Below are 12043 nucleotides of genomic sequence, written 5' to 3'. Positions count from 1 at the left end.
CAGTACCAGCACATTTTAGTTTACTCTAACCTGGAAGCTGCCTGAAACTCAACTAAAATGAACTAAAATTCTGGAGAACTACAGTCCTAATTATTACTTATCATTCTTTCGAAAACTCAACTGGCAAGTTTAACTTGTCAACAATCTCAAGCTCTTCAACTTGATCAGTAACAAAGTGCAATATACATACTTTTATTTTTAGAAACTGAATAAGCCACAGGTCTTGGTAATTGGCAATTAGATAAGTTACCTTTTTAAAAAATTATGCTGTGTTCCTGAGCAATTTTTTTAAAAATCCATTAATTTGGTCAAAAGAACAGTTCCGGTTAAAGAATAGGATGATCCTAAAGGAATCTTAAAAAATGAGCTCTTACTGCTTCCTGCTCCTGCTGTGGTGCTCATCATACCCTTAATCAAAGGTTTCCAGCGCCCGTAGTACATTGCTTTTGTGTTGCTGCAGTTTATTCACTTTTTTAAATTAAAGATATTTAATGCACTTTGTTAGGGCAACTTCAAGAGCTCGAGCTGGTGAAACAACACAAGACTAAGGTCCAGGGAGAGAAGACAAATGAGATTCAGCAAAAACACAACCAATGAACAATTAAACCAAACAAACAGAGGCACAAACACCATGTATCAGCGTTTCAGTGGATCTCACTCCCTTGTCCAACATACAAACCTGCATATAACAGAAAAGGGTTAATCAGCTCCAAATGCAGTTGCTGCTGATAATAAATTTAATAAATGTGTTCATTTATTTGACGGGTGCCAGGAAAATAACCAGGAAAAAGCCAATGGGCTCACTTACGTCCTTTGCAGAAAGAAAACTGCCAGCTCTAGCCAGTCCGGCTTACATGGAATTCCAGTGCTCTACTTTGATTGTTCTATACCCATTTAGGTTACTGATAGACTCAAATATCCCATTGAATAAATGCATTAAGTCAATAAATAGTGGTCACTTGCATGATTTTTTTTTGCTGCACACACAATGATGGGGTGAAAATGACAGATTTAGAATAAGTAGTACAGATGAATGAAAATGACTGCAGAAAATTAAATAATGAGACTGAATTACAAACAATAACATCTTTGAAGAGTTAGATAATAAACAAGAATGATTCACAATCATACAAACCTCAGTACTGTAATATTGAAAAGACAGAACATGCTCCGAAGATAATACACTGCTAATATCTATCATTATGGCTACTGTTTGTTTGCGCTTCATCTGAACAACAAAATAGCATTATGATGAGTCTAAATGTATAACAGAAATGACTAGAAAGTGATTTTGCAAGTGTTCTGAAAAAGATTTGCGATAAATTCTAATACAATAATTAAGGGTCATGAATAGGGAAATGCAGAAATTCCTAAATTGCAGCACAAGAAATGTGGGCAAGAGCACCCTTCATCCAAAATGCCACTCAATGGAAACTCAAACATTTATAGGGTGACAGAGAGGGGAAAAAAAATAAGGATTACATTGGTCTTTATGCTCTTGAGCCTTCTAAGAGCCAAAGAGGTACTTGAGGGGATGCACCGTAGAGGTGTTGTTATTTTGTAGGCAAATATAGCAACCAATTTACACACAGCAAGATCCCATAAGGCCCCCAGCATCACAGATGCAAATCTTCAACTAATTCGATTCATTCCACGTGATATCAAGAAATGGCTGAATGCACGGGTAAGCAATAAATGCTGGCCTTGCCAGCGATGACCATGTCCTATGAAAGAATGAAAAAATTTAAATATATAAATGTTCAATTAATCTCTTCTGAGAGCTTATGAAGGTATATAGGCATTGGCGCCAGAAAAAACTCCTTGCACTTGTTTGAATTTTTTATGGGACCTTTTACATCCACCTGAACTGGCGGACAGGATGTGAGCTTAATGCCTCAGAGAAAAACAAACCATTAATAGTGTTTCCTGATCAAACATAAGTGAAGAACAGAGAAATTGTCCAACAGTACAATAAAGGGAATTTAATCATCTCCATTTGTCTTCTACCCCAGTGGGTCTCACACTTTTATAGTTGAAGCCTTTTCAAATGGATTGGTAAATCACAAACCACCACCCCACCTAAATTGAGCTACATTGTTATATAATACTCATATTATGAAACTGCTACATGTAAAGAGTGCTTCAATAATGCTTTTAAGAAATCAAGTATTTACTTATAGACATAATTGAAATGGGTGTGTCTGCTTTTCATTGAATCTCTATCCTTGGTGTGATGTTTGACAACAGCACTTAAAAATAATTCTATATAAAAACCAATGTTTCTTGATTTTCAAGGATTGGAATTTCAGAATGCGGCCCCACAAAACACTTGCAAAAAAATCACACAAAATTAAAAAAAACAAAATCTATTTTACTGTCTGGTAAACCAGTGGCCCTGCAAAGGATGGTCTGAGACCAGTATGACAGCTTTCTGCATCTACTAGAATGACAATGTACCAAGGCAAGAGGCTGCAAACTTTATTTACCTCGTCACACTGTGTGGGGCTTTTAACCATGAAGTTGAGCATCTTACACAGCAGCTGGCAGTACTGAGTAGCTGTGTTGCAACAAGTTGAGATCTCAGCCCTGACCACAATAACCTGAGACATTGTTCACCCATAAGGTGGGCTCTGCTTTACAAGCACTTTCAGATTATTTCATGGGTTCCCCCACCCAGACAGTCTCCTCAGACCCCAGTTTGAGAACCACTATTCCACACACAACATGCCCATCATTCCAATAATACTCCAACTACAAAGTGTTCTATAATATCTGTTCACCTTGATCTATACTTCAACCCCTGCAACCTAAAATCCCATGTCCCCTCTGTTCCAATATTTCTTTTACATTTTCTTCATTCACCCCCTCACAGAATTTATAATGGCAATGAAAACCCTCTAGAACCACTTCCATATGAGCTTGGATATGGAGTGTTAGTGGACAATCTGGCAATGTTGCCATCACATCTAAATCAGTTTCCTTCGCAGATACAAACACACTTTCCAGTAAGGATCACTTACTTGCTGAGTATGTGGGCATTGATTCTTTCTTACAAATTTCAAATCTACAATCTTACTAACCCTGTGAATAACATTCAGCTTTTGGTTCCTCAATAATAAGGACAGAGTAGTTCCAAGCAATTGGATGTTGTTTTTTTTATATTTGTTGTTTCGTAGGGTGTGGGCATCCCTGGCTAGTCCAGCATTTATTGCCCACCCCTAATTGGCCTTAAGGTGGTGGTGGTGGTGAGCCACTTCTTGAACTGCTCCAGTCCACGTGGTGTCAGTATAAACACAGTGATGTTAGGAACGGAGTTCCAGGATTTTGACCGATGCAAAAAGAACAGCCCAGTACTTTTCAAAAACTTTAAAAAGCCAATCTAGCCCTGCAAAAATCTGGCTTTTTGTCAATTACCTTCAACCCTTTATGAGCAAAGGACAAAAAAAAGTGATGTCCTGATGCATCTGCCATGCTGCACCTTGAAGACAAGTCAACATTTGTTCCACATTTAAAACAAGCCAAACTTGGTTCACCTCACTCTGATATGATGCTTACGGGCATGAGCAAATACCCTTCCAGGTTTTATGTCTCTGAAGCAAACTGATCCATCCTGGGATAGTCTTCCCTACTTCAAGAATATCGAACACATCACCAGCCACAAGAACGGAAAAGAAATTAGACCAAGTGATGACATTTGTTACTGCCTTGGTAATGGCAGCTATCCTATCATTTATAATGAATTGTCTCCAGAGTCCCATCCCAGCATCCCCACCCCTGCTCCAGCTCTTGCTGAGATTGATTGCTTCAACACCCAGAAGAATGCCAGGTCACCACCACTCCTCTTCATTTATCTCACCACCCTACCATTACCACTTAGATTGCTCAGCAGTCAGGAGATTGCAAGGCAACTGCCAATCATCACCATTACTCGCTCTCCCATCTTCAATGCCAATTTCCATCCTTTTTTTCCCCCTCCTCTCCCTTATCCCTTCTTCCCTGCCTTTTCCACCTATCTCTACCCATATCTTCTTCTACCCTTTCCGCACCGTTATCCTTCCAAAGTCAGGCACAATGCCATGTAGATTCATGCATTTTGTATAAATAAGTTATCTTTTCATTTTGTTTTAACTAGTACATGCCTTTTTGCTGTGCCATTTATGCTGCTTAATTGAAATTTGAGGTCAATTGATGATTTTAACAACAGGAAGCCAAAGAAGTCAGTAAGGGCAGAAATAATAAACATGCAGGACAGGTATTCAGGTGATATGCTGAAGTTGCTGTAGCATGGAGCTCAGAAAGATAGTGGCAGATGTTGTAGAAATGCAGTCTTGAGGCAGGAGTGTGGTTATTTTTATCAGAGGTGACGGGGTGAGGTGAAAGGTGCCAACATGTGATCTCAAAGAGATGAAAGTAGGCAATTTTGGTCATGAACAATATGTGCAGTTTGCAGATCAGCTCAGGGCTGAATAGAAATATCCAAAATTTCTGGTTTAATCTGAGCAAGAAACCAGGGAAATAAATCAATTTAGGAGCCCTTTGGCATATCCAAATTGACAACTTTTGTCAGCCTGAAGTTCAATTTGACAATTTTCTAGCTTTTGATTTTAATCTAATTCCAGAAAAGCAATCTAGCAACATGGAGATGGTTAAGAGGTAAATCCACATATCTTTAGCCCGCAGGTGGAAACCTGGTCCTTTGCAATAGATAATATTACTAAGGAGTCCCATACAAATGAAGAAAATAAAAAAACATTTAACACTGAAGTACACCAGTGGTGAGGCAGCTGTACAGCATCAGGAATAGAAGCCATCGCTTAAAATGAGGGAGTCAAACTAAATAAAAAGAATTCTGTTTATGTAAGCTGCATCATAAAGGTCATGGAGGACCATATGGCCAACTGTGTCAATGTCTTGGACAGGTCAATAAGGGCAAAAGGAAAGAAAACATCATGGTAACATAAAACAATGTTGTTGAGTTGATTCAGTGCTGTGGGCTGATAAAAGCTAGACTGGAGGAATTCAAATAGGAGAAAGATTAGCATGACAGTGGGTGACATAAATCCTTCAATGATCTCAAGAGACTTCTGATAACAGGCATAACAACGTTCAGAAATACTCCCTTGACTCTCAACTTTTTCTGAAGTCAAGCCAGGCTCTGACTCAAGATTGACATTAGAACTTATAAATATCAGTGCAAAGTGAGGCAACATTTGCAGCATAAATATCAGCTTGGCTCATAGGTAGCACTCATCTGATTCAAGAAAATTACAATTCCGAGCTCTTCTCCACAATTTGAGAACATAATTTAGGCTGAGAATGACATGCATATTTTATACAGTGGGCCTGATGAGACATCTGGCACTTAGCATGGGCCATATTCAACACACTGGGGCAGACTTTAGTATGCATTTCATCCACTTTTTGAGTATAAAACTGGAACATATAGTAGCTTCTGGGCCCTGAGAACCCATTGCCATATTGGTCCTCATTGTTTTGGAGCATTCCTGGTGGTCTCACGAAATCAGCAATTTAATGTCAATAAGAGTCTAACACCTGTTTCAGAGTCTGTCTGCAGAATTCTTCAAAAATTGAACCCTGCAAGCTCTGACTCAAGCTTTTCCATGACTGTGGGCCACTGCCATCCTGCCCTTAGAACTCTTGTATTTTATAAGTCACAGGACTAAAGTGGACCCGAGTTTGATCCCCAAAATAGGGCAAGGTGCCTCTGGAGGAACTATATCTTATTAAAATGAGGCCCGAGGCATGAATTGCAGATGTGCCTCAGGCACCAGCTTCTGACATGCATTTGAATTTCCACTCCACTATTTTTTTTTTACAGATTTTAACATGCAGTTCTTCAAAAATTCTCCCGCAAAATGGTTTTAATGAGATTGCTATTTCATGGGTAATCACACCTGCATGTTAACAGCATACATAGCAAATATTAGCAGATATTGCTGCTTTTAAATGAGGGTACTAAATCATAAAATTTATTTAACTTTCCTGTGCACTTTGCATTTTTCAAAATATGGTTTGCTTCAGTATTTGAGAATATTCTATTTATCACTATGACGAAATCAAGCATAATGGCTTTCCATTCACATCCACGAAGATATGAGATTCATTTCATAATTCACGGAAACGTTCAGGTAATTTACCTAAATGGCACCAACTGCACTCTGAGTTACTGTTTGCACAGTTTAAGAGGGGGAGTACAAAAATTATAGTAAAGACAATTGTCAGAACTTAAACCACACTTATTTCTGATTTTTTGAAAGGTTGGATTTTCTTTTGTGGGAAATGCACCAAAGCTGGCTGTTGTTTTTCCTCAATGAATCTGCTGCACAATACCTACTTCCATTTTTAAATTAGAACATTGAATTACCAGATTTGTCATCACCATTCATAAAGTAATAGATGGAAATAAAAACAAATCATAGGTTTAGGCATAGACGCATCTGCCTCTCCAAGATTTATGGACTTGAGACATGAAAATCCTGGCCACCAGAACAACCGCCCTGTTCAACCCCATTTTTCAACTATACCCTTTTGTCAGACACTGCGCCACACTTATGAAATCATAACATTGCATAGTCTAAGCAAAATCGTGAATAAACTAGCATTTTTCTTTCAAGCGACAGAGTGCAACTTCAGCATTTTGTGTATCTGTTGAGGTTTCTGCTTCCGTCCCTCACTCTGGACTCTGTATCAAGGAGCAAGCTTAAAAGCCTCTAGACCCAAGTTACTTTAGCACCAGTCTTTTCTGGATCATTTTAATTTAAAACTCACCTTTTCCTTAACCTACTCATCTTCCACATCAAACAAAAACTAACATAGGTTAGTGCCTATGAGTGCAGTGTGTCGCTACTCCACCACACTACACAGAACCAAAGCTAATTCTGCTTTCCAAGTAGGTTATGCAGAATTAACATTCGCAGGAGATTAAAACAAAAACAAATCCATTCACATTGTCTTTTTTCAAAAAAGACAATCAGTCCACCCTTGCTAACGTTCCAAACTGCTAAAATCAAAAGAATACATGGTTGATCAAGATGCTCTTCGAACTATGATTATAAATATGCCATTCAAAAATAATTTCAAAAAATAATCCTCGCAGCCAGGACAGCCAGTTTCAAATCTCATTGTTCAGCTGTTCTCCTTGCTGCTGCTTGAAGTCAGATTCAGATACGTACTCTGTGAAATCTCACACAAAGAACTGACATGCGAGATGGAGGAAGTCAGGTTCAGGGTTTGCTGTCAAGAAAGGAGCCAAGGAACAGGGGGCATCCCTCCTCTTTCTTTCCTCTTCAAACTCACCATGACTGGTGGCAGTTGCAGCTTGCAAAATGCAGCAAGAATCCCAAGTCTTTATCCCTTTGTTCCCCATTCATCCATTCCTGGAAACAATCTTTCACTCTTTACCCAGAGTAACATTCGCGCCATACAAATGCCGGACAATGACCCATCTCCAACAAAAGTGAATCCAACTATCTCCCCTTGACATTCAATGGCATTACCATTGCCAAATCTCCCACTCTAAACATCTTGAGAGTTACCATTGACCAGAAACTGAACTAAGCCAAACATATAAATACTGTGACTACAAGAACAGGTCAGAGGCTGAGAATTCTGCAGCAAGTAACTCACCTCCTGACTCCCCAAAACCTGTCCACCATCCACAAGGCACAAGTCAAGAGTGTGGTGGAATACTCTCAACTTGCCTGAATAAGAGCTGCTCCAACAACAGTCAAGAAGTATGATGCCATCCAGGACAAAGCAGCCCGCTTGATTGGCATCCCATGCAGCACCTTAGAGGTTCACTTCTTCCATCGCTGACGCATGGTAGCAGCAGTGTATATCATCTACAAGATTCACTGCAGTAACTCACCAAAGCTCTTTCGACAGCGTATTTCAAACCCGCGACCAATACCATTTAGATGGACGAAGACAGACGCTGCATGAAAACACCACCACCTGCAAGTTCCACTACAAGCCACTCACCATCCTGACTTGGAACTATAATGCCGTTTCTTCACTGTCACTGGGTCAAAATCCTGGAACTTCCTTCCTAATGGCACTGTGGGTATACCTACACCACATGGATTGCAGCGGTTAAGAAGCCAGCTCACCATCACCTTCTCAAGGGCAATTAGGGACAGGGAATAAATGCTGGCCTAGCCAGCGATGCCTACATCACTTGAACAAATAAATAAAAATAAAAGCCTCCAGGGTTGGACTTACCCATCACTCTCAGCATCGATTCCACTACGTTGTTACCGCTGCTTCAGCCCATCTCCCCATCACTTCTCACTGCCTAAGACAAGGGGAGGTGGTGGCATAATGGTAATGCCGCCAGGCTAACAACCCAGGGTTCAAAATCCCAAATCATTGACTGGTAGAATTTAAATTCAATGAATTCAATTAATAAATCTGGAATTAAAAGCTAGACTCGGTAATAGTGACCATGAAACCATTCTTGATTGTTGTAAAACTTGTCATTTACTCATATCCTTTAGGGAAGGAAATCTGCCATCCTTTCCTGGTCTGACTCCAGGCCCACAACAATATGGTTGACTCTTAAAATGCCCTCTGAAATGACCAAGCAAGCCACTTGGCTGTATCAAACCACTACGAAGTGTAAAATGAAAGAAACCAGATGGATTCCCTCCCTAACAGCACTTCAAGTGTACCTGCCCCAAATGGACCACAGCAGTTCAAGGCAGCAGCTCACCACCACCTTCTCAAGGGCAATTGGGGATGGGCAGTAAATGCTTACCTAGCCAGCGATGCCCATATCCTGTGAAAGAATAAAAAAAAATCTATGATACCCCAATACTTGGAGCCTCAATCTCCTAAAATTCACTGTATCCACCTCCCACCATTCCCCAGAAGTTCTAATCTTCCAAATGACTCCTGTCCTATCCAGGGAGTCGCAGTCTCCAGAACCACTGCCACCCTCAAGTCCCAATCCCCTGATCGACCCTTCCCGTCTTGGGAATCCCAAACTGTTAGTGGATTTTTCCCTCCATCTGAATCAAATCTCAATAGCACACCTCCCTCCCACCCCTCAGTGCTCCAATCTCCCATTTTACAGGAAAGGAGTCACAGACTAGCAGCAGTGCCAGGGAGATTCACTTCCTATTCCATCAATCTTGGCAACCTAAAGTCCAGCATATAACAGGCCAAATTAAACTCTTATGTGGATAATACATAGGCACACTTGATCTAGGCTGATATTTCTGGGTGGTACTGAGGGAACACGACTGATTGTCAGAGATGCTATCATTCAGACGAGAAGTTAAACTTAAGTCTTCCACCTTGGTTCGGTGGTGGCATTTTTGCCTAGAAATCAAAAGGTTGCAAGTTCAAGTCCCACTCCAGAGAGATGAGCATTTCAGTACTGAGGGGGTAATGTACATGAAAATTGGGGCACTCGCAGGGGTTACATAAAACCTCGCAGTGAAATGGTGAATGAGGAAAATGCTTTTCAATGGTTCCAACAATGCAAGGGCAGCACTGGTTTGGGCAGTTACTCTACAGCAAATTGCGGTACAGTATCTGTATACGACAAACAATGCTAAGCAATGCATCAGTGAAGATTTCAAAATTGAATAGAGCCATTATTGCAGCTCTAGACCGAGATTTTCAGACATTTCCAAGTTAATCCCTCCGTCGGGCTGCACTTCAGCTGCAACCATTCCAGTCTCTGCTCCGTCATGGCTGTCATCTTCCCAGGGAAAGAAGAGAGAGGGAGAAGAAAATGTGGATAAGCGAATATCGCTCACGCGATGGGTGATGCGGTGTACAAAGCACAGCTAAGTGAAAACGTGAACAAGGAAGTCGTGAAAGGCAGGGCTTTACTGTAATGTCAGAGGTGCTGTCTTTCAGATGAGACTTTAAACAAGTTTAAACTAGGTCTTGTTTGACCCCTCAGGTGCTGTAAAAGATCCAAAGGCATGATTCAGAAAGCAGTGGAGTTCTCCCTAACTGCTGGCTAATATTAATGGCTCAACATCAACATTAAAACAGTACATCTAGTTACAGGTTTCTCTGCTGTGCGCAAACTGACAGCCACATTTTCCTACATTACAACAGTGACAGTACTTAAATGGCTGCCATGTGCTTTGACACATAAAAAAACAAACTTTTCTCTTTCAGATGGCATGTTTCACACATGGGGTATTAATCCCAATTCCTAGCCAACATTTATCCTGCAGTCAACCCCACCAAATTTGCTATTTTTGCTTATCTTACAACGACTGGACACCAAAATAACTATCAAGCACTTAAAGGTCTTCATTTATAAAACACTTCATTTTCCTTCTTTCTTTTATGCAATATGCAGATCTAATTTCTTGGCACGCTTGCCAAGGTTTCAAAGGCTAATAAATTTTACCTCAAAAATCAACTCTACTTCAAAACTCAAGTGCACATTTATGAGAGGTGGTAATAGATTCAACTTGTGCACCACCAAATTGCTGTAACTAAGACATTTGGAGCGTGGCCAATTAACAGATAATAACAGCTGGTATTTTTTCATATTTTAACTCCTGAAGCTCGTTTTCTTCAGTCAACCTGCTCCCCGCGTTCCGGATTCGGGATATTTAAATGCTAGTTACATATCATTCGAGTGGATGTCAAATAATTTGTTTCTGATGAGGTTGTCGCTTCACGTCAACAGCATCAAGTACTGAGTCCGGTAAGTTAACAACACGAATGGATCTTCAGATGTTAAAACAAGTCATGCAAAAAAAAACAATCATCCCCGAGTCTCTTGGGGATCCGAATAAGAGCTTGAAGCGCTGCTGGTCCTTTGACCAGCCTTTCATCTGACCCGCGGACACCATGTCTCAGCAAATCCGAGGACAGCGCCGCAGGCCTAGAGAGAGAGATCTTTACATAGCAACCTTCCCTCTGTCTGAGAAACACAAACTGCTGCTTTATACGGAGAGAGGGGTGGGGGGAGAAATCAAAGTGAACACCGGTTCTCCACCGTATTAGCGAGAGGAAAATGAACGCAAGGTGTCTTATATTTCGTACCAAGGCGATGTCCTTCGCCGAACAGTCCATTAAAAACTTCGGGATGGACGGAACCTCTTCCGACTCAGTAGCCGCCATCTTGGATTTCTGGGCCTAAGAAACGGGAGCAGGTCTGAAAGCGGAAATGATCGTCACCAAGGCCAAACATCCGCTCGACTGGGGCACGGCTCTCAGCCAATCATACTCTTCCATTGTCAGACCAATCACCAGGGTGAGAAGTTAAGACAAGACCATTGTTATTCCAGTGTTTTTGCCAACTTTTTAACTGCCAAAAGAATTCACTTCCTGCTCACCTTCATTGCTTTCCATTTCTCTCCTGGTGTTTGACAAGGTGTTTACTAAAACCCGCTTTCACAGCCATATCTCCTTTCTCAGTGACTGTCTCCGTCTCCGACTCACCCCACGTGGATTTCAACTGAAATTCCATCCCTCTTGTTTCGAACCCACCCAGGATTACAGGTATCTCCGGGACATAAAACGTTTCTCGGACTGCTGTTCCCGTCGCATTCTGAGATCCACACTCAGTGCCATGCGCCGCCATATGAACACACTCGACCTCTCCCTCCAGCAGCACCGCCGCACCCTTTTTCAAAGCTGCGCGTGCCCCCAGTTTCATTTTATTCTTCGCCTCATCCGTCGCCTCAACAAGAAACTTTTTCTCTTTCTCTCAAGTGCTAAGGAACGCAAGCTCCAACAACTCATCGACTCCAACACCCATCTGGGACCCTCCACCCCTGCTTGTCCCTCCGTCCTCACCCCATCTTCCAATCCCAGCCCCAGCCGCGTATTCACTATACCCCCTGACCTTCCCCTCTCCGATGCTGAACGTTCAGTGCTCAGCAAAGGACTTAGTTTCATACCCTTACGCCCTCATCTCAATGAATTTCGGGCTCGGCATGATGCTGAACTCTTCTTCCGCCGTCTTCGTCTCCGTGCTCACTTCTTTGGGCAGGAGTCCTCTCCCCGTTCAACGGATCCTTTTACCCACCTCCAATATTCTCCC

At 41.4% G+C, this 12043-nt stretch overlaps 1 protein-coding gene across 2 annotated transcripts in view; it reads right to left on the bottom strand.

Moving 5' to 3' along the window:
* ubr2 (ubiquitin protein ligase E3 component n-recognin 2) overlaps positions 1-11171 on the bottom strand; it is a 141660-nt gene extending 130489 nt beyond the window's left edge. For both annotated transcript variants that reach the window (XM_078557131.1, XM_078557132.1), the window contains exon 1: positions 11041-11171. In XM_078557131.1, the coding sequence (XP_078413257.1) occupies positions 11041-11118 (78 nt within the window). In that variant the 5' untranslated portion in view covers positions 11119-11171. The remainder of the gene's footprint in view (positions 1-11040) is intronic.
* Between the last annotated feature and the right edge of the window lie 872 nt (positions 11172-12043).

Source organism: Cetorhinus maximus, chromosome 14, assembly GCF_964194155.1.
Source record: "Cetorhinus maximus chromosome 14, sCetMax3.hap1.1, whole genome shotgun sequence".
NCBI lineage: Eukaryota > Metazoa > Chordata > Chondrichthyes > Lamniformes > Cetorhinidae > Cetorhinus > Cetorhinus maximus.
Note: the sequence above shows the minus strand (reverse complement) of the source record. Positions and strands in the feature narration are given on the sequence as shown.